Below are 21016 nucleotides of genomic sequence, written 5' to 3' on the forward strand. Positions count from 1 at the left end.
CTGTATACCTGAAAAAAGCTACAGGACTGGAAAAAAAAGGAATCTGAACAATCAGTTTGTTCAGAAGCACCCTCAGCCAAGGGCAAGCAGTACATGTAGGTTTTGTGTTTTGTGGAATGAAAGCATGAAAATATGCTTAAATAGATATCACCGTCTCATTTCAAAGCTTTACTGAAATCCACATTGAAGAAGCTGAATTTCAGTGTTCTGTTGCAAGGTTTTATGGGATGCTATCTATTTGAAAAGATAAAGTGACAAGGAAATGGGACGGACAGGCTAAATATTAGAGTTTAGCAAAGGAAGAAAGGATTTGCTGAAGAGAGTTGGTGCACTTGAGAATTATCTCAGCTTATCTCATCTTCACTCACTGAGTCTGGGAATGGATTGTCTATGTCCAGTTCTGGCACATTCAACAGATACTTGTTTTTATGGAAGGCTCCCACGTCTTTCTCTGCCATTCCTACTTCCCATATGGGAAAATTAGGAGCCGTCTTTAACCAGTAATCTTCCATGGGACTTTTGCCAGTGAACCACCACTCCTAGGAGAAATAAGGAAACAGGAACTGTTCAGAATGTTACTTGAGAGAGTCCGTTTGGGGTAGAGAGAGGGGAGCGGAGAGGAATCCATTCATCTTTTGCCTGGTACTATCTCTGCACCCTAGAATCGTGACACAGTTGTGAAAGGGCCACTTTCTGGCCAGCACACCATTCTGCTAGGTGGGAATTGGCAAGGAACATAGCCAGTGCTATTTTTCCAGGGAAAGAGGTGTCAGAACTCACCATGAACTTCTTCCTTGCTGGGACTGAGTTCTGGCTGAAAAAAAGGTTCCGAGCATACCACATGGAAAAGAGCAGGCTGCGCAAGATATTAAGCCACTCTGATGTTTAATCGTGTGCAATTGAGGTTTTTTTAAAGTTGTTGCCTTTTTATTAAGAAATACAGATCAATCAAAAGTCCACACCAGCCATGCCATTCTGTATATAGTCGTCTCCCAGGAATATTGGTCCAATCTCAGGATTGTCCCATTTATATCTATATCTATATCCCCTATTTCATTTACTCTCAACCTGTTACATACCACCATGTTATTCTTGGGCATCACAAATAATAATAATAATAATAATAATAATAATAATAATTATTATTATTATTATTATTTTACTATTTATACCCCGCCCATCTGGCTGGCTTTGCCAGCCACTTTGGGCGGCTTACAACATGTCTAAAAACATAATGAAAACATCCTTTAAAACGACCCTAAACAGGGCTGCCTTCAGATGTCTTCTAAAAGTCAGATAGTTGTTTATTTCCTTGACATCTGATGGGAGGGCATTCCACAGGGCGGGCGCCACTACCGAGAAGGCCCTCTGCCTGGTCCACTGTCCATTGTCCCTGGAAAAATATTTTTTACTGACTGGCGATCTCAAGACTTTACCTTGGTAATTTCCAGCCAGGATTGCTCCAAATGGTTTCCATACATCTCGCTGACCTCAAATGCCTTCTCAAGGAAGCTTTGGCTGTTTTCGTCCTGCCCAAGCATGAGTTCGACGTAGGCCTTCATATGGTAAACCCTGGAATAGTAGACGGGGCTTGTGGAGCACTGCGTAATTGCTTGTTCCAAATTCTAATGGGAGCAATAGAAGAATCAGGCCAGGCAAAGTCAGAAGGATGGTGAGGTTGTTGTTGAAATGGAACACTCAAGATGAAACTGTTAAATCTGCTATGATTAAATGGGCACAAGATGTTGGACATAACATTATGTTTGCTGACTGGGAGCAGTTGTGGACCACAGGTATGAAATTTACGGCTTGTAATGCCTTAAGAGAGAATATTATGAAAATGATATATAGGTGGTACATGACCCCAGTCAAGCTTGCAAAAATCTATCATTTGCCCGATAATAAATGTTGGAAATGTAAAGAAAATGAAGGTACATTTTTTCACCTTTGGTGGACGTGCCCAAGGATTAAGGCTTTCTGGGAAATGATATACAATGAAATGAAAAAGGTATTTAAATATACCTTCCTGAAGAAACCAGAGGCCTTTCTCCTGGGCATGGTCGGCCAATTGGTGCCAAAGAAGGACAGAACATTCTTTATGTATGCAACAACAGCAGCAAGAATACTCATCGCAAAGTACTGGAAGACAAAAGATCTACCCACCCGGGAAGAATGGCAGATGAAGGTGATAGACTATATGGGACTGGCAGAAATGACTGGCAGAATCCGAGACCAGGGAAGAGAGACGGCGGAAGAAGATTGGAAGAAATTTAAGGACTATCTTGGGAAATATTACAAAATTAATGAATGTTAGAATGATGTTGGTTTAGAAACTAAGTGGTTTTCAGCTGTAATGATTAAGTAAAAAGAAAAGAAAGGTTGAAAATTAAATGACAATTAAGGGTGAGGATTTGCTGAATTAATAATTAGAATTGGAATACAAAAAGGGGAGGTATGAGGAGGTCTGGGAAGTAAGTTATAAGAAAATAAGGGAATGAAATCTTACTTGTTTTTAAATTGTTTTTAGTTTTGTATTTTTTATATTTGATATGTTTTTTGTTTGTGTTTTGTTTTTATTATTGTTTTTCTGTATAACTTTTGAAACGTTAATAAATATCTTTTTTAAAAAAACAAACAATTGGTGTCAAAGAAGGATAGAACTTTTTTTATGTATGCTACAACGGCAGCAAGAATACTTCTTGCAAAATACTGGAAGACACAACATCTACCCACTCTAGAAGAATGGCAGATGAAGGTGATAGACTATATGGGACTGGCAGAAATGACCGGCAGAATCCGAGACCAGGGGAAAGAGTCAGCGGAAGAAGATTGGAAGAAATTTAAGGACTCTTTACAGAAATATTGTAAAAATAATTAATGTTAAAATGATGTTTGATAGAAATTAAGTGGTTCCCAGCTGTAATGCTTTAAGAGACTATGAAAATCAGGGTTTTAGAAATAAGTAATAACTATTGGTGAGGATTTGCTGAGCTAAAAATTTGAATTGGAATACAAAAAGGGGAGGCGAGAGGAGGTCTGGGAAATAAGTTAAAAGAAAATAAGTAAATGGAAATTTTATGGGTTTTTAATTGTTTTTATGTTGTATTTTTGTTATTTTTTCTTTCTTTTTTGTTTTTTATAATGTATTATTTTTGAAATGTCAATAAATATTCTTTAAAAAAAAGAGAGGAAAAAAAGAAGGATGGCAAGGTTGAATAGGAGAAGAAGGATGGGAAGCAAAGACAAAACACGACTTCTCCCTTTTTAGTTCGCACAAGACAGGGAGCCAAACTGCTGTCCAAATTGTGGCTTGCGATGAAGCCCTCACCTCACTAAAGACAAACTGTAGCCAAGGTTTCTTCTTGGATGCAGCTCAGGGTTAGAGAGGAGATAGCGTAACCGCAGGTCACAGCTCAGGCAATAAACCTCGGCTTAGCTCAGTATGGGACGCAGGTGGCGCTGTGGGTTAAAGCCTCAGCGCCTAGGACTTGCCGATCGAAAGGTCGGCGGTTTGAATCCCTGCGGCGGGGTGCGCTCCCGCTGCTCGGTCCCAGTGCCTGCCAACCTAGCAGTTCGAAAGCACCTCCGGGTGCAAGTAGATAAATAGGGACCGCTTACCAGCGGGAAGGTAAACGGCGTTTCCGTGTGCGGCTCTGGCTCGCCAGAACAGCGATGTCACGCTGGCCACGTGACCCGGAAGTGTCTCCGGACAGCGCTGGCCCCTGGCCTCTTAAGTGAGATGGGCGCACAACCCCAGAGTCTGTCAAGACTGGCCCGTACGGGCAGGGGTACCTTTACCTTTTTTTAGCTCAGTATGGCAAGGAGCAAAAAGACCCAAGGAGAAGCAACATAGTCCATCCCAGAATCAGCTATTTGGTGGCTATTATCTTGTATTTAATGTGTTGCAAAAGTGTAGTCTCAAGAGGCTAAGGGAGACAATACATGCTGTGACTCCTATCTTTTGGTGTACTGTAAAGGTAAAGGGACCCCTGACCATTAGGTCCAGTCATGACCGACTCTGGGGTTGCAGCGCTCATCTCTCTTTATTGGCCGAGGGAGCCGGAGTACAGCTTCCGGGTCATGTGGCCAGCATGACTAAGCCGCTTCTGGCGAACCAGAGCAGCACACGGAAACGCCGTTTACCTTCCCACCGGAGTGGTACCTATTTATCTACTTGCACTTTGACGTGCTTTCAAACTGCTAGGTTGGCAGGAGCAGGGACACTTGAGACAGAGGAAATTTCCAGAGCCCACCTCCAAGCCCTTACTTTTGTGATCTTGTTGCGCATCTCACGAGCCTTCCCGGGCCTTTCCTCAATATATTTTCTCAGCAGCAGAGCCTCACACTCCACAAACTTGCAGAATCCATGGTTAGCATAAAGCGACGCGCTCGTTCTCCTCACCAACCTTCTCGCCTGTTCAAACAGCTCCATAAAGTCATCCCACTCTTGAAGTCTGCCACACCTGTAAGACGGAGCGATGTCAGTTATAGGTCAAGAGGAGAGTCCTCTTTCTAAAGCTGTAGCCTCTAAGCTCCAATTTCCAGCACAAATGGACAATAGATCTAAAAGACTGTCAGAGGTGGATTTAGGGCAACGCGACCAGATTCCCCACAAAGAGTTCAGGGGCCAAGTGGATGCCTTTCCACCATCTTCCCAAAGGCCAAGAAGCACTTGCTTTGGGAAGGAGGCTATAGCGCAAGGGTGCTGACATGTCCTAGAATCCTCCCTTCTTCTTCCTAAAGTCCTGCATGTGCCTGCCCAGTTTAGGGAAGGAGCTGGGAGGGCTCTAAGACCCTCCTAGAGCCGCTGCGCCTCCTACCCAAAGCCCAGCGGCCTACTCACTGTGAGTTGGGGGGGCAGTGGATAAGGGGCACGTCAGATTTTGGCCTTGTAGAGGGTGCCCTATTACCAAGGTCCAGTGGCGTAGCGTGGGGGGTGCAGGGGGGCCGGTCGCACCGCACCAGGCACAACATCTGGGGATTAGGGTTAGGGGGCGCAAATCCACGGGTTAGGGGTCGCAAATCCATGGGTTAGGGGGCGCAAATTACTTGCCTTGCCCCGGGTGCTCACAACCCACGCTATGCCACTGCCAGGTCCACCCTTGATGCTGTGATATTTCTAAGGTTGCAAGCACCTTGCATTATCTTAAAATAATAATAATAATAATAATAATAATAATAATAATAATAATAATAATTTATTATTTACACCCCGCCCATCTGGCTGGGTTTCCCCAGCCACTCTGGTCAGCTTCCAACAAAACACTACAATACAGAAACCTATTAAACATTAAAAGCTTCCCTACACAGGGCGGCTTTCAGATGTCTTCTAAAAGTTTGGTAGCTATTTTTCTCTTTGACATGTGATGGGAGGATGTTCCACAGGGCGGGCGCCACTACCAAGAAGGCCCTCTGCCTGGTTCCCTGTAACTTGGCTTCTCACAGCAAGGGAACTGCCAGAAGGCCCTCGGAGCTGGACCTCAGTGTCCGGGCAGAATGATGAAGGTGGAGACGCTCCTTCAGGTATACTGGACCAAGGCCATTTAGGGCTTTAAAGGTCAGCACCAATACTATGAATTGTGCTCGGAAACATACTGGGAGCCAGTATAGGTATTTCAAGACCGGTGTTATATGATCTCGGCGGCCGCTCCCAGTCACCAGTCTAGTTGCTGCATTCTGGATTAGTTGTAGTTTCCAGGTCACCTTCAAAGGTAGCCCCACATAGAGCGCATTGCAGTAGTCCAAGCAAGAGATAACTAGAGCATGCACCACTCTGGCCAGACAGTCTGTGGGCAGGTAGGGTCTCAGCCTGCGTACCAGATGGAGCTGGCCGACAGTCGCCCTGGACACAGAATTGACCTGTGCCTCCATGGACAGCTGTGAGTCCCGAATGACTCCCAGGCTGCGCACCTGGTCCTTCAGGGGCACAGTTACCCCATTCAGGACCAGTGAGTCCTCTACAACCGCCCATTTCCTGTCCCCCCAAAACAGTACTTTTGTCTTGTCAAGATTCAACCTCAATTTGTTAGCCACCATCCATCCTCCAACCACCTCCAGACACTCACACCTTCACCGCCTTCACTGGTTCCGATTTGAAAGAGAGGTAGAGCTGTGCAACTGAAAAGTGCAACCTCAAACACTGCCCCCTCCAAACAGAGTGGCAAATAAACATAGTACTGTATTGGCCCTAGAATAAATGGCTTAAACATGGAAATTAGTGTGTGTTGCTTAAATATTTTTTGGCCTTTTTCACCCACAACATTTTGTTTCTTTCTAAGAAACTAGGCAAGTGATGCAGGGACGCCATCTATGGGACAGCCCCACCACCCATTCTTTCTCTCTCTCCAATTTTTATTAGATTTTCTGTTTTGCAATTTAAAAAACTCGTTTTACATCCTTAAAATAACAATGACTTCCCTTCTTCTCTTTCCATGGTATTTTGCATATCATAAATCCCTGCATATTTTATATAAACCATATCATTCAGTATTTTGTTATTGCATCCATCAAAACTTATTTACACTGTTGAAGTTATCTTAATGCTGCCAACGTTTTCAAGTGTACACGGTTTCCTCCTATACATTCAATAAACGTTTTCCAATCTTCTCTAAACCTATGTTCTTCTTGTTCTCTTAATTCTATATGTTAGGTCTGCAAGCTGCACATATTCCATCAGTTTAAGTTGCCATTCTTCTTTGCTCATTTTCCATTTTGGGGCTAACAAAACATGGGCCACAGTAGTAGCATACATAAATAAGCTTTTCTGACACCTGGGAATTTCAGTCCGAATTATCCCCAACAAAAAGGACTCTAGGTTTTTTTTGTTTTTTTTTTGAGGAGGGCGTTGAAAAGTACTTTTAAACATTTTTTTTTCTCCAATTCATAGTGGATTATCTCCCAATACTCTTTTACCCTTTTACAAGTCCACCAAATGCAGTCTTAAGGTTGAGATGAGAAACACCGAGTGCTAAAATTTACCAAATCGCCAGAGAAGAATACAGGCCAAGCATGATGCTGTTTTGAGACATAAGGATGCAGTTCATTTGCTGGTTCAAAACAAAGTCCAGGCAGAAGTCAAAGGACTTAAATGAAAAACCTGCAAAAGGAAAGACACTTGTAAAAAGCAGCCTGCCTCTGATCTCACAGGGAACGAAATAAACGTATGCAGTGCTTTTTCTGGGGGTACGCATATCCCTAAACATTCTGTGAATTTAAGTTTGGCCTCATTGAGGGGTAGTATTTCAATATGAGTAGGAAAATGAGAGTACCCCCTAACGATTTTTTTATATAGAAAAAAAGCATTGAACGTATGGATTTCAATTTTGAAATGACATCCTCTGCATTTATGAAATTTCATCGTGAAGTTCAGTTGGGACATTCCAAGTATTCCCCAATGCAGAGAGCCGGCCCGTCCATGAGGCAGGGTCATGCACTCGCCTCAGGCAGCAGAAGTCCAAGAGGTGGCACTCTGTCTGCCCCACTGCTTTCGTAGTCTTGAGGGAGGAGTTGCCTACAGAAAACGCTTTTCCAACTTGAAAACATGCCCTTTGGTACAAACCTCATCCTTCTTTTCCTTTAACCAACTCCTTACCAGCCTTAACAGCTGTACATTTTGAGACCCATGCTTTCCAGTTACAGTGGTACCTCGGGTTACAGACGCTTCAGGTTACAGACACTTCAGGTTACAGACTTCGCTAACTCAGAAATAGTACCTCGGGTTAAGAACTTTGCTTCAGGATGAGAACAGAAATCGTGCAGTGGCAGCGGGAGGCCCCATTAGCTAAAGTGGTGCTTCAGGTTAAGAACAATTTCAGGTTAAGAACGGACCTCCGGAACGAATTAAGTTCTTTAACTCGAGGTACCACTGTACTTGCTTCCTTTCTTTGGCATTCCTCTCTGTTTTCTTCTTCTCAAGATGCCTTGAGAATATTTTGCTACAAGGTGGGCTATCGATGTTTCAGATAGCTACTTGTTTCTCGGACGTCACACGCAGTGCTATTTTTCTAGAAAAAGAGGTGCTGGAACTCACCACGAAAACCTCCCTTGTTCTCTTGGAATGGCAATGGCGCTGTGGCGTTTGCCTCCTAGGTGGGTCATAAGGAAAGGGTTAAATGAGTGTGAAGTGATTGGCCGGTGGGAACCGAAGGGGAGGAGTTAGAGTTGGAGTTGTGTGGAAGTCAGCTGGGAGCTGGAGAAGGAAGAGGGAGGATAAGTCTGTGGGTTGGTCTAGTTTTAATGTGAGAGAGTGAGAGGACCTGTTAGGTGGAGTCAGATAGAAAGTTGGGATAATCAGTTTGAAGTTGTTAGGAATGTATACATCAATAAAGAAACTAAGATTAAGAAACTGCCAAGAAAAATGAACTGAAACCATAAACTTGTTCATGCTTATAAAATAAATTGATGATTTGTTCATGTTAACAACTGTCTGGACTCGTGTGTACCCGAGAGAAACGGGTTGGTGGCAGCGAGGAGGCAATCACAGTGGTGGCACAGGGTCAATAGAGCATTAAAGGTCCAGGGACCCTGTGCGCCCACCTGAGAGGTGTCGGAAATGAGTTCCAGCGAGTTCCAGCTGAAAAAAACCAGCCACATAGTGATAAGCGCACAGTTCTTACCAGCATAAAGCATGAGATCGAGACAGCCAGTCACAAAGCAGGCCTGCCCAATGACATTATCATCTCGCATGGATAAGTCCTCCAGCCAGCTCAGCACATGCACAGAGTCCTGGTATCTAGAGAGAAGCACAAGGGTTGGGGGAAAAGTCTCTCCAGGCAATTCTGGTAAGGTACTGCAGTTCTTCCCAAAGCTGGCTTGGTTTGTTGTCAAAACTGTTAGACTTCCTGCTCCATGACTGCAGTCATGGGATTTTTGTATATCACATGACAGTACCAGTGGTACCTCGGGTTACATACGCTTCAGGTTACAGACTCCACTAACCCAGAAATAGTACCTCAGGTTAAGAACTTTGCTTCAGGATAAGAACAGAAATCGTGCTCTGGCGGCGCGGTGGCAGCGGGAGGCCCCAACCTAAAGTGGTCTTCAGGTTAAGAACAGTTTCAGGTTAAGAACGGACCTCCGGAACGAATTAAATACTTAACCCGAGGTACCACTGTATATGTTTTGACTCCACAGAGTGGGAAGTGACAGAGACAGGATGTTTGTGTTACTGTGTTACGTGAAGTGGGACTATTGTCCTTTGTTCTTTCTCTCTTTGCTTTCTGATGCTAGAGAGAGAGAGAGGGAGCCATGTTGCAGTTCTCTGTGTGGGTTTATATGTAAATAAAGTAGATTAGCCAAAATGCTGAGAGGCTAAGGTCTGTTACGCAACTGCACAAACTCTGCGGATCCCTGAGTGTGCCTGGTGTCGGTTGGCATCAGTCGCTGTGATGTTCGGGCTGAAGAAACCTTTGAATCTCCGAAACAATCGACCAGGGGGGAGGGAAAATGCCAGTTGGGCATGTGTCTCTGCCACGGTCCTACTCGAGTGCAGGCTGAACTCCTGACAGCAACATGGTGGGTGGGCATTTTTCTGGCCATACTAGGCAGCCGCTAACTTATCATAGCTGTGCACTTCATGTAGGCTTTCCAAACTGTTTGTTGCCCAAAGCGCTTTTTTTGTGAGAATGCAAAAGCTGTGTTGTCCTCTTTGCAATGTCGTTCACAAGAAATAGCATGTGAGGGGCTTAAAGGTGACTTGAACCCAGTGCTGGCTTTACGTATAAGCTAAACAAGCTATAGCTTAGGGCCCTATTCTCTTGGGGGCCCCAAAAAAATTAAAGGAAAAAACCCCCACTATATGTACATTTCCAAAATATAAGATATAAAACAAATAAAATAAAACCTACATACAGCAACAGTGTTTTGTGTTGTTTAGGCTCCTATGATGTAAGTAATGGGGGCCCCCTGCTAGCCTGCTCCCTAAAATATCACTGGCTTGCTCATTTCTATATACAGTGGTACCTTGGTTCTCAAACTTAATCCTATTTGTTATGTGCAAATGGCTTTAGATACCTATTAGGTCCATAAAATACAGTGGTACCTCGTGTTACGTACGGGATCCGTTCCGGAGGCCCATCCGTAATGTGAAATGCCCACAACTCAAAGTGCTGCGTCTGCCTGCGCAGGCACACAGCGCAATTTGGCGCTTCTGCACATGCGCAGAGCATGATTTAGTGCTTCTGCGCATGTGCGATCGGCGAAACCCAGAAGTAAACTGTTCCACTACTTTCGGGTTGCTGTGGGACGTAACGTGAAAAGACGCAACATGAAGTGGAAGCGAGGTATGACTGTACCGTATAGCATATATTCAACACAAAAAACAGTGGCAATTTGTTGTCAACAAAGGACAGCTAGACATATAAAGGGCCCCATTACCTTCAGTAGCTTAGGGCCTCATCAAACCTAAATCCGGCCTTGCTTGAACCTCAAGGATGAAAGCACACTGTTGTATCTACACTACAAACTGGTGTCAACATGGGGCTTGAAAGATCTGTCCGTAACATCCACCCATAGTATTGTTGCTACAGGAAACATAGGTGTCCCTCACCAGATAATGTCAGTGTATCCCACTGTAATTCATGTTTCTGCATAAGGTGTAGAGCTACTTTTCTGCATAAGGTGTAGAGCTATTGTGATGGGCTTGATTCTTTTTCATCTTAGGGGAGGAGGGTCATTCTCTGTGACAGAAACTTTAAAACTGCCGTTTTAGTGTATGGGCAATCTATCTGGAAGATCAATTGTACTTTGAGGAGTTCGTGATCTTCCTGCCTCTGTTCCTTCAGTTCTTTGATGGCCTGAAGAACAGCATTTAATGCCCTAATCGGTTGGAAGGAAGTAATAGTGCTGGGTACTGTTAAGTTGTGGGTGAACATATCAGACGACACAGCGATTCTTCAAACAGCTCGTTCATTCACAGGCCAGAACAGAACTGAAGGGTTCAGCCAGCCTGCTTATATAGAGCTCCAGTACAATGCAACAGTAACCATTTTCTGTAACTATCCAAACACTGAACGTCACTTTCAATCCCTTATTTGCATATGTGGACCTGAGTGAAAACTATCTACAGTATCCCCCTGCTGGCCCAGGGTGAGAACTTCAGTACATAACAGGTACCTTCTTTGATGTTGGACATTGTTTTGAGAAAGTGGGGCATTGGGAGGGGGTAGCTAACGAATAATCTGCATGTAACCAGTAATGAATGATCTGCACATATCCAGTCGGGCAAGCCACACAAGCTAGCTAGCTATAAATCAGATGATTTTGGGCAGAGTCTTTAGAGAGAAGCTCATGCATGGTGGCCGTGTAAACTGAGGCTACCTAGGGGAGTCACTTCACCGCTTCTTGAGAGCTTCCAAGTGGCAGATTGAAGTGCTTGCTTGGTTTTCGAACAGCTTAGTTTTCGAACGTTTTGGCTCCCAAACGCCACAAACCTGGAAGTGAGTGCTCCAGTTTGCAAACCATTTTTGGAAGCCGAACATTCAACGGGGCTTCTGATTGGCTGCAGGAGCTTCAGGTGCCACGCTTTGGTTTTCGAACGTTTTGGAAGTCGAACGGACTTCCAGAACGGATTCCGTTCGACTTCCAAGGTACGACTGTATATTGCTTGCTGTTTAGAATAAAATCTTTAATCTTCTCATTCACTTGTGTTTTATATTACTTCTGAGTCTCATTTTTTAAAAACTACCTTCATTTGGCAAGACAACAATGGGAGATGCACGAGGCAAAGTACCTTGTCCTGAGAAAAAGAGCGTTGAAAAGGTCATTGAGAACAATGCAGTCGAGTTTGGGCTTCTTCAGTTGCACACACAGCTCATGCGCCCGGTAACCTGAAAAGAAAACAATGCATAAAATTGCCTCTCTTTCGATCCCAAAAGTCATATTTGGGAGCCGGCCAGCTGACTTACCAAGCTGGACAGCTAAAGGCAAGTTCCCCAAGCAGAGCTTCATGTAGGCTAGTGACGTTGCCAGCTTAGCTATGATTAAGAGCTCTTCTCCAACAACTCGAAGGTGTGCGCTACGTTGGATAGCCATTAACTCATATTTCATCCATTCATGCTGGTAGCCCATCAGCTGACAGCAGAGTGAGAATTCCATGTAGGAGGAGATTATCTGTGGCGATGCAAACAATAAGACAAGTGAACTTTGTTGCCTATTGAGAGCTCTCAATCAGAGAGCACTCGAAATGGATTTAAGGAAGCATCTTGATAGATCAGAAGCCCTCTGAATTGATGCTGTTCTTCCCTTGATAACAATAACTATAACTGTAATTTTCAATAAGGCTATGATTTATGTTTGTCTGTTTTGTGTGTACATTTGTTTATAATATTGTGAAAACTAATAAAATTTTTGGGAAGATGCTGTTCTTCCATTGACCCTTTTCATTTTTTAAAATTTTTATTATTAAAATAATTCAAGATTAATACATACATGTTACGAATATACAAACATACAAACATACATTTTGTACAATCCTTAAGAACATCCATACATACCTACACTCAATCCCACAAATACTTCATTTCCCCACCACCATCCCTCACCCCTCACCCCACCCTTGTGATAAACTTCCAATCTACTCAATTGCAATTTCTTTCCACTTCTATTACTTTCTTTCACATACTTTTAAACCAGTTTTCTGCTTCTTTTTCTGTTACACATTGTTATCCATCTTATTTAGTATTTCCATATTTATAACGGAACTTGTTTATTCTAATAGGAGTTCTGATTTTTCAATATAATTTTGGAAGTATCCTTTAAACACCTTCCAGTCCTTTATCTTCTCTTTTGAGATCCTTCCAATTTCTCCCATTGTTTTGGATATATTGCAATACTCCAATAATTTGGCAAGCCACTCTGTTTTTGTCGGTATAATACCACTTTTCCAATTTTTCGCAATCAATAGCCTTGCGGCTACTGTTGCATATAAATATAATGCCTTGTCTTCTCCCTTTAGACTTCCTGGTACTAGGGGAATAGGACCCTTTTCATTCTGACTTCCACCCCAGTGAGAGGGCCAAGGGGGGAGTCAGTGACTCTGGTGGGTGGGTAACATTTCTCTGGAGATGACCCAAGTTTAGGGTCCTGTGCACACCCAGCCCAGGAAGGACAAAGGGCCAGTTGCAAACATGAACCTCAGGGAGCTAGTAAGGTGCACTAATGCAAACACATACACACACACTTCTGCAGCTGGTGCGCCTCCCTGGACTTCTTCTCTGAGCTGCACTGTTGGTAAGGTAAAGGACCCCTGGACGGTTAAGTCCAGTCAAAGGCAACTATGGGGTTGCAGCGATCATCTCGCTTTCAGGCCGAGGGAGCCAGCGTTTGTCCGCAGACAGCTTTCCAGGTCATGTGGTCAGCATGACTAAACCTTTTGACACAACAGGAGACCGTGACGGAAACCAGAGCGCGCAGAAACGCCATCTACCTTCCCACCACCTATTTATCTACTTGCACTGGCGTGCTTTTGAACTGCTAGGTTGGCAGGAGCTGAGGCAGAGCAATGGGAGCTCACCCCGTCGCGGGGATTTGAACCGCTGACCTTCTGATCGGCAAGCCCAAGAGGCTCAGTGGTTTAGCGCCAGCTGTGCCAGGACTGTTGGAGCAATGGATGGCAATGTATACACTACAAAATCCAGTATCCTCGTCTGACGGTCTAGCACAGACCCCTCACCTTCTTCCAGCTCTGGCACAAAACCCCATAAATCTCTACCCCCTTCCCCTGCATCGGCCTCCTGCCCCCCCCAGCTAATCCTACCACTCCTCAGAGCCCTGCTATTCCCTGACATTTAGAGGCGATAAGCCTACTTCTGAATGATGTTGTAGGTGTGACCTTTTGCTTTGCTTTTGGAGAAATACAGAGCTAGGTGTGTCCTTTTGGGGGGGGGTCTCTAATTGTCACTGTGGGTTAAACCACAGAGCCTAGGGCTTGCCGATCAGAAGGTTGGCGGTTCGAATCCAGCTCCTGCCAACCTAGCAGTTCAAAAACACACCCAAAAGTGCAAGTAGATAAATAGGTACCGCTCCAGCGGGAAGGTAAACGGTGTTTCTGTGCGCTGCTCTGGTTTGCCAGAAGCGGCTTAGTCATGCTGGCCACATGACCCGGAAGCTGTACGCCGGCTCCCTCGGTCAATAAAGCGAGATGAGCGCCACAACCCCAGAGTCGGTCACGACTGGACCTAATGGTCAGGGGTCCATTTACCTTTACCTAATAGTCCAGGAGGCTTTCCCCTCTTTTAGATTGCTATGCTGGTCCTTACTTCCATATCGGCCGGGTTCTGATCATTGCAATGCCATCTAAAGAGAGCTGCCAACGAAAATGATTTGGAAGATGCAGTCGGTGCCAAGTGCTGCTGCACACCTCATGGGCAAATTTTCCCATGAAGGAGTGGCCAGCAAAAAGGCGGGAGCAAAAGCTTTCTGTACCTGGGACTCGTCTTGAGATTCCTCTGCACAGTTCACATTCATGAGAGCTGCTAAGCGGGAGAACTTTTTGCTGCTGCTGGCAAGATCCAGGCTGAAGAGCTGCCACAGCAGGGAAAGGCAGTGCCCTTGCTGGTACAGAAAAGCTAGTTTCTTCTCCCTGCTATAAAAGATACCATAGGAGTGCAGGGGATCAGAAAGCCTCAGGCTACCCACTCTCCTCACAATCCCTCTTCCTATCATTGAGATAATCCAGGAAGTTCCAATTTACTGGTGCAATAAGTCCGCTTACACCTTACTCTAAGGTAGGTCTCAGCTAAGTACCGTATTTTTTGCTCTATAAGACTCACTTTTTCCCCTCCTAAAAAGTAAGGGGAAATGTGTGTGCATCTTATGGAGTGAATGCAGGCTGCACAGCTATCCCAGAAGCCAGAGCAGCAAAAGGGATTGCTGCTTTCACTGCGCAGTGATCCCTCTTGCTGTTCTGGCTTCTGAGATTCAGAATATTTTTTTTCTTGTTTTCCTCCTCCAAAAACTAGGTGCGTCTTATGGTCTGGTGCGTCTTATAGAGCAAAAAATACGGTACCTCTTTTGGTCGCAGGGCAGCAGAGACTCACCTGGGACCCCAATGAGAGAGGCATGGCCTCAGTGCCCCTTCTGGATGGCTGTAAGGTTACCAGACATCCTCATTTCCTGGGGACAGTCCCCGGATTTACAAGTCAGCCACCATACAAAATCCACTGAAGTTGAAAAGTGTCCCTGGATTCACTGGAAAAAATCTGGTAACATTACTTCACCACCTATCAGGAGCCGAATCCTAGCCTGCACCCCACTTTGGCGAATGAGGAAGCAAGCTCGGACATGGGCTGTGCCAGGGGGCAGAGCTGCGGAGCTGGAAGGCTTCCCTTGGGTCCGCCCCCTGGCCATTTAAATAGCCCTCACCCAGGGCCCTGCTGACTTTCCTTTGTCGGGTTCCCCTGCCCACCCACCTCGGTTTAAGCTGTTAGTCAAGGACTTTGCTGTGGCTACAGAGGTCGCCGTTTTATGGGGCCAGGTAGGAATTTGTCTGATCGCCGAAGAATTGATGCTTTTGAATTAAGGTGCTGGAGGAGACTCTTGAGAGTCCCATGGACTGCAAGAAGATCAAACCTATCCATTCTGAAGGAAATCAGCCCTGACTGCTCACTGGAAGGACAGATCCTGAAGCTGAGGCTCCAATACTTTGGCCACCTCATGAGAAGAGAAGACTCCCTGGAAAAGACCCTGATGTTGGGAAAGATGGAGGGCACAAGGAGAAGGGGACGGCAGAGGATGAGATTGTGGGACAGTGTTCTTGAAGCTACCAGCATGAGTTTGACCAAACTGCGGGAGGCAGTGAAAGACAGGAGTGCTTGCTGTGCTCTGGTCCATGGGGTCACAAAGAGTGGGACACGACTAAACAACAACAGGAATTTGTCCACTGGGCTAATTGGCTCTGGCCCAGTGGTTTTGCCTACCTCATAGCAACCGTCACAACTGATTGTGCATTGAGACAATCCTTTGTTTTGGATGGAGGGGAGATTGTAGTCTCCGCCTGCCCCTCCAGACGCTGGGGTATCCTGTTAAAGGGATCCAGGGGGAGTGGACATGTCCTCCTGCCCAGGCGGGGCCAGGGCCGAAGGCACTCCCCCAGACAGCGGTCCTTCTGAGGGTCACCCTATTTGATGTAAGTCTTAGGAATCCCCACCTGGGTTGGCCTATGCATCTTAGCCGATGGGACAGGTTGGAGTTACAAGGCTGCAAGGTGACCTGTCTTGCACCAGGTGATGTGGAAGCACAAACATAGGTGCAGATGCAGAGAAGAATGTACAGTGGTACCTCAGGTTGCTGATGGGATCTGTTCCAGAGATCCCAGAGGGACCACTTCTGCACATGCGCGTGGCATGGTAGAGCGTTTCTGCGCATGTGCGTGCGATGAAACACTTCCAGGTTTGCCGCTTTCGCAACCCAAAGTTTACGTTACCTGAGGGTAGCATAAGCCGAGGTGCTACTGTATTTCTCATCCTCTCTAAGAAGATGAGGAACAATTGTCCATCCTATGCAGAGTGACTGGGATAAAATCCAATCCAACACCTTACTCTAAGGTAGGTCTCAGCTAAGTACCGTATTTTTTGCTCTATAAGACTCACTTTTTCCCTCCTAAAAAGTAAGGGGAAATGTGTGTGCGTCTTATGGAGCGAATGCAGGCTGCACATCTATCCCAGAAGCCAGAACATCAAGAGGGACTGCTGCTTTCACTGCGCAGCGATCAATTCTGAGATTCAGAATATGTTTTTCCTTGTTTTCCTCCTCCAAAAACTAGGTGCGTTTTGTGTTCTGGTGCATCTTATAGAGCAAAAAATATGGTATATTATGAGAAAAGTTTATGGCCCAAACAGCAGTTGAAGACAACAATATGCTGCCTAGAGGGGGACAGAGTTGGAACAATTCCTCAGCTTGAGAAGCTTCCTACTAGAGGCTTGACAGGCACCCAACTCTAGGTTACTTGAGATCTCGGCAGTGGACCTGTTGATCCACAATACCCCTTTCAATTGTATAACTCAGCAGCACATCCACTCCACCCTCTAAAAACAATTTGCCAGAATCACCATACCCACTGGCCATTTGCCAAGGAACCTGCTTCTTCTGATGAGACAAGTGTTTGGAAGTTTCCACCATGGACTTGAAAAAGGCTCCTATAATGGTCATTGGGAAGCTTCTCTTCAATAAACGCAAAGCCTTCTTCACCAGTTTTTTTGCCAGATTGATTTGACCCATGTTGTAAGAGACCTACAGAGACGTGCGGGAGACAACAATGCAATGGTTATTGGCGAGTTCTTTAGTATCACCTGATAACTTCGCTTCTCGCAGTGAGGTAACCAGCAGAAGGCCCTCGGAGCTGGACCTCAGTGTCTGGGCTAAACAATGTGGGTGGGGATGCTCCTTCAGGTATACTGGGCCGAGGGCATTTAGGGCCTCAAAGGTCAGCACCAACACTTTGAACTGTGCTCAGAAACGTACTGGGAGCCAATGTAGGTCTTTCAGGACCAGTGTTATATAGTCCTGGTGGTTGCTCCCAGTCACCTGTCTAGCTGCCACATTCTGGATTAGTTGTAGTTTCCGGGTCACCTTCAATCACCCCACGTAGAGCGTGTTGCAGTAGTCCAAGCAGGAGATAACCAGAGCATGCACCACTCTGGCCAGACAGTCCGCGGGCAGGTAGGGTCTCAGCAGGCGTACCAGATGGAACTGGTAGACAGCTGTCCTGGACAGCTGTGAGTCTAAAATGACTCCCAGGCTGTGCACCTGGACTTTCCTGGGCATGGCTACCCCTTTCTGGACCAGGGAGTCCCCCACACCCACCTGCCCCCATCCCCCCCCAAAACAGCACTTCAATCTGATAGCTGCCATCCATCCTCCAGCCGCCTCCAGACACTCACACAGGACCTTGACCACCTTCACTGGCCTCCCCCTGAATCCCAGACACCTTGTTTAACCATGGACCTACAAGAGAGCCTCTTGGGCACATCTTTTCGTGGGGGTGGGTTGATATGGGGCAAGGAGTATTGCATTTGTGCAGCAAGACTCCAACGGAAATAATGTTTGGCCATGATCATCCATGTTGCCTAGGCAGCGATTGGGAGTATGTGCCTACAAGAGGGGCTGCTGCAAGAAGCAGAGTGAAGTTGCTCATAAAAGTGAACACCACTACTTAATGTTTGCAAAGAAAATCGTTTGGTGTGCACCAGCTCTGCTCACCACACAGCAGCAACGACTTCTGTAGGAACTATTGTAGCCAGTTTTCCCAGAGGGGATGAGAAAAAGAAGGAACTTACTCAAGAGGTGGGAGGTGAAGGTTATCCCAGTGTGGAATGCCCAAGAGATGGGTTACCCTCAACCACACCACGAGGACAGATCAGTTGGTGGAGCACAAGACTCTTAATCTCTGGGTCGTGGGTTCGATCCCTGCATTGGACGAAACATTCTTGCACTGCAGAGAGTTGGACTAGATGGTCCTCATGGCCCCAGAGCCATCTTTCCCATAGGGCTTAGTGGTTCATTGCGCCAGGGCGCTGGCCTTTCAGGGACGCCCCAGTGAGTGGGGGAGCTGCGCACCTTGCCGGTGGTCTCCCCTTTCCCCGCACGCCCAACCATATGGCTGGTGGGCGTGCAGCTTGCCTCCCAAGCCTCCGCGGGAGGAGAACAATCCCTGCAGAGGCTTAGGATGGAAGCTGCACCCCGCCAACTATATGGCTGGTGGGCTGGTGTGGAGCTTCCTTCCCAAGCCTCCCTCCCTCCCTCACCCCATACCCCCCGTCTTCCCTCTGTGAAAGTAGCATTTATTACTATTCGGGAGGAAGTGGCGGAAGCAGCAAGATAAACATTTGGGGGTGCTGGGCAGATCTTTGCACCCTGGCATCACATATGCTAAAGACGGCCCTGCATGGCCCCTTGCAACACTACAATTCTATGATTCTATTATCTGATTTTGCCATTGCAGGGTCTTTTTCCTGCCTCCATGTGAATTAGTGGCTCCATTAGTTCCTATGGGGGGTGGAGAAACAGCTTGTGGGAGGAGCAAAAAGGTTAAGCCACCCTTGCCGGTCATCCACAGGGCGGTGGCTTTCTGCCCATACTGTCCAGTATTAACCAATTTGATTTTTAAGAATTGAGAAGGTTGCTATTTTTAAAACCCTTCACTGCTTAATGAATAATAATTTCAATTTTAACAAATAACTTGAGTGGAATTAGCATCTCGGCCTGCACAAGACTTCTGACAGAGCAACTGGGTAGGAAATGATGGATTGATTTAAAAATAGAGATGTGGGGAAAGGGGTCATACTTGAGAAGAAAGGGAAGCCCCATAGCTCTAGCCCTCAGGGCATCTCTATGGGCATGTGTGCACCAAGTGATAAGGTGCACATTGTTAGTTCTGCATGCAGACCAACCATTAAAAACTAATAGAATAGAATTAAGGGTGTGTTTGTGCATGTGTGTAAGATCTATTAAAGCCATACAAATAAATGCAATTTAGAAAGCACAGCGTCAGTCCCCTCATTAAAAGCAGTCAGCTCCCAAAAGACTGTTGGAAGAAGGAGGTCTTCGCCAGCTGGTGATGCAACAACAAGGAAGGAACAAGTCGGGCATCTCTAGGGAGGGAGTTCAAGAGTCTGGGAGTAGCCACCGAGAGGCCCCTCACCCCAGGGTGCTTGTGAGAGTGGCAGGACCAAGAGACAGGTCTCGCCTGAAGATCGCAGAGCCCAGGGAGGTTCCTATGAAGGAATACAGTCTTCAAGAAAGCCTGGACCCAATCCATGTAGGGCTTCGAAATTTCCACCCTCCCCGTATCAACCAAATCCAGCAGGTCCTCTTACCTCTCCCTTGAGGCTGTGCAAGACTGACTCCTCAAACAAGCTAATGTTTCTTTGCTTGGGATTCACAGATTTCAGCATGAGCTCTGCTGTGTTCAGATATGTAAAAGCCTTAAAGAAGGACAACACAGAACAGAGTATTTACTTCCTTGATCTCTGTTTACTCCCATCCCTTGCCCATATTCCGGTGCATCTGGGGTTGAGCTCAGAACTCTCCATTCATCAGAGGAGTACGAGGAAACGGGCAAGGGGACAAGATTTCCTCTTTGCCTTTCTGACAAGTCCGCTCACCCCTCTTAGCGCCATGGCATTGCGGGATGGCAGAGGCTTCAAAGAGGGAACTGGAACTTCAGGGCCCTTCCTGATAGGCGGTGGGAGCATAAGCCCCCGTCGCCTTTCGGAAACCAGATCCTAGCCTGCATCCTGCTTTGGCAAATGGGGCTGAAGGCTGAGATTTGGGCTGTGCCAGGGGGCAGAGCTGACGGAGCGAGTGGGCTTCCCTCGGGTCTGCCCCTTGCCCATTTAAGCAGCCTGTACCTGGGGCACTACCTGTTTGTTCCTTCACCAGGTTCCCCACCCACCCTAGGTTTAAGGTGATAGTCACTGATTTTGCTGTCGTTACAGTCATCACCACTTTATAGGGCCGGGTAGGAATTTGCCCACTGAGCTAATTGGCACTGTGACCCGGTGGTTTTGCCTACCTCATAGCAATAGCAATAGTCACAACTGATTGGGCATTGGAGCAATCCTTTGCTTTGGATGGAGGGGTGGTTGTAGTCTCCGCCTGCCCCTCCAAACGCTGGGGTATCCCGTTACAGGGATCTGGGGGGAGTGGCCATGTCCACGTGCCCTGGGGGGGCCAGGGCTGAAGGCACTCCCCCAGACAGCGGTCCCTGTGGGGGTCACCCTATTGGATGTAAGTCTTAGGAACCCCTGCCTGGAATGACCACGGTGAGCGGACCAGAAGTACTGTATTTTTCACTCCATAAAACGCACCTGACCATAAGTCCCACCTAGTTTTTAGAGGAGGAAAACAAGAAAAAAAATATTCTGAACGAAACAGTGGATGCATGATTTTTGTGGTTCATGCTGTGGCCACAGACATGATATGTGATTTGACGGTGAGTTTCTCTCCTCATTGCTTGCTTTAGTATTCCTGTCTCCTCTCTTTGCAAGTTTGCTGTCTTTACCTCCCCCCTCCCGGGCAG

The 21016-nt window shown here is 46.3% G+C and overlaps 1 protein-coding gene across 3 annotated transcripts in view; it reads right to left on the bottom strand.

Moving 5' to 3' along the window:
- Positions 1–153: 153 nt before the first annotated feature.
- The window catches only part of ADCY10 (adenylate cyclase 10), an 80611-nt gene continuing 59748 nt past the window's right edge, over positions 154–21016 (bottom strand). For all 3 annotated transcript variants that reach the window (XM_083743733.1, XM_083743734.1, XM_083743732.1), the window contains 10 exons: positions 19812–19919; positions 17051–17226; positions 14422–14581; positions 11904–12108; positions 11729–11825; positions 8616–8731; positions 6979–7096; positions 4268–4463; positions 1437–1625; positions 154–539 (listed from right to left, as the gene is read on the bottom strand). In XM_083743733.1, coding sequence (XP_083599859.1) covers positions 345–539; positions 1437–1625; positions 4268–4463; positions 6979–7096; positions 8616–8731; positions 11729–11825; positions 11904–12108; positions 14422–14581; positions 17051–17226; positions 19812–19919 — 1560 coding nt within the window. In that variant the 3' untranslated portion in view covers positions 154–344. The remainder of the gene's footprint in view (positions 540–1436; positions 1626–4267; positions 4464–6978; positions 7097–8615; positions 8732–11728; positions 11826–11903; positions 12109–14421; positions 14582–17050; positions 17227–19811; positions 19920–21016) is intronic.

Source organism: Podarcis gaigeae (assembly GCF_964106915.1).
Source record: "Podarcis gaigeae genome assembly, chromosome: 6".
NCBI lineage: Eukaryota > Metazoa > Chordata > Lepidosauria > Squamata > Lacertidae > Podarcis > Podarcis gaigeae.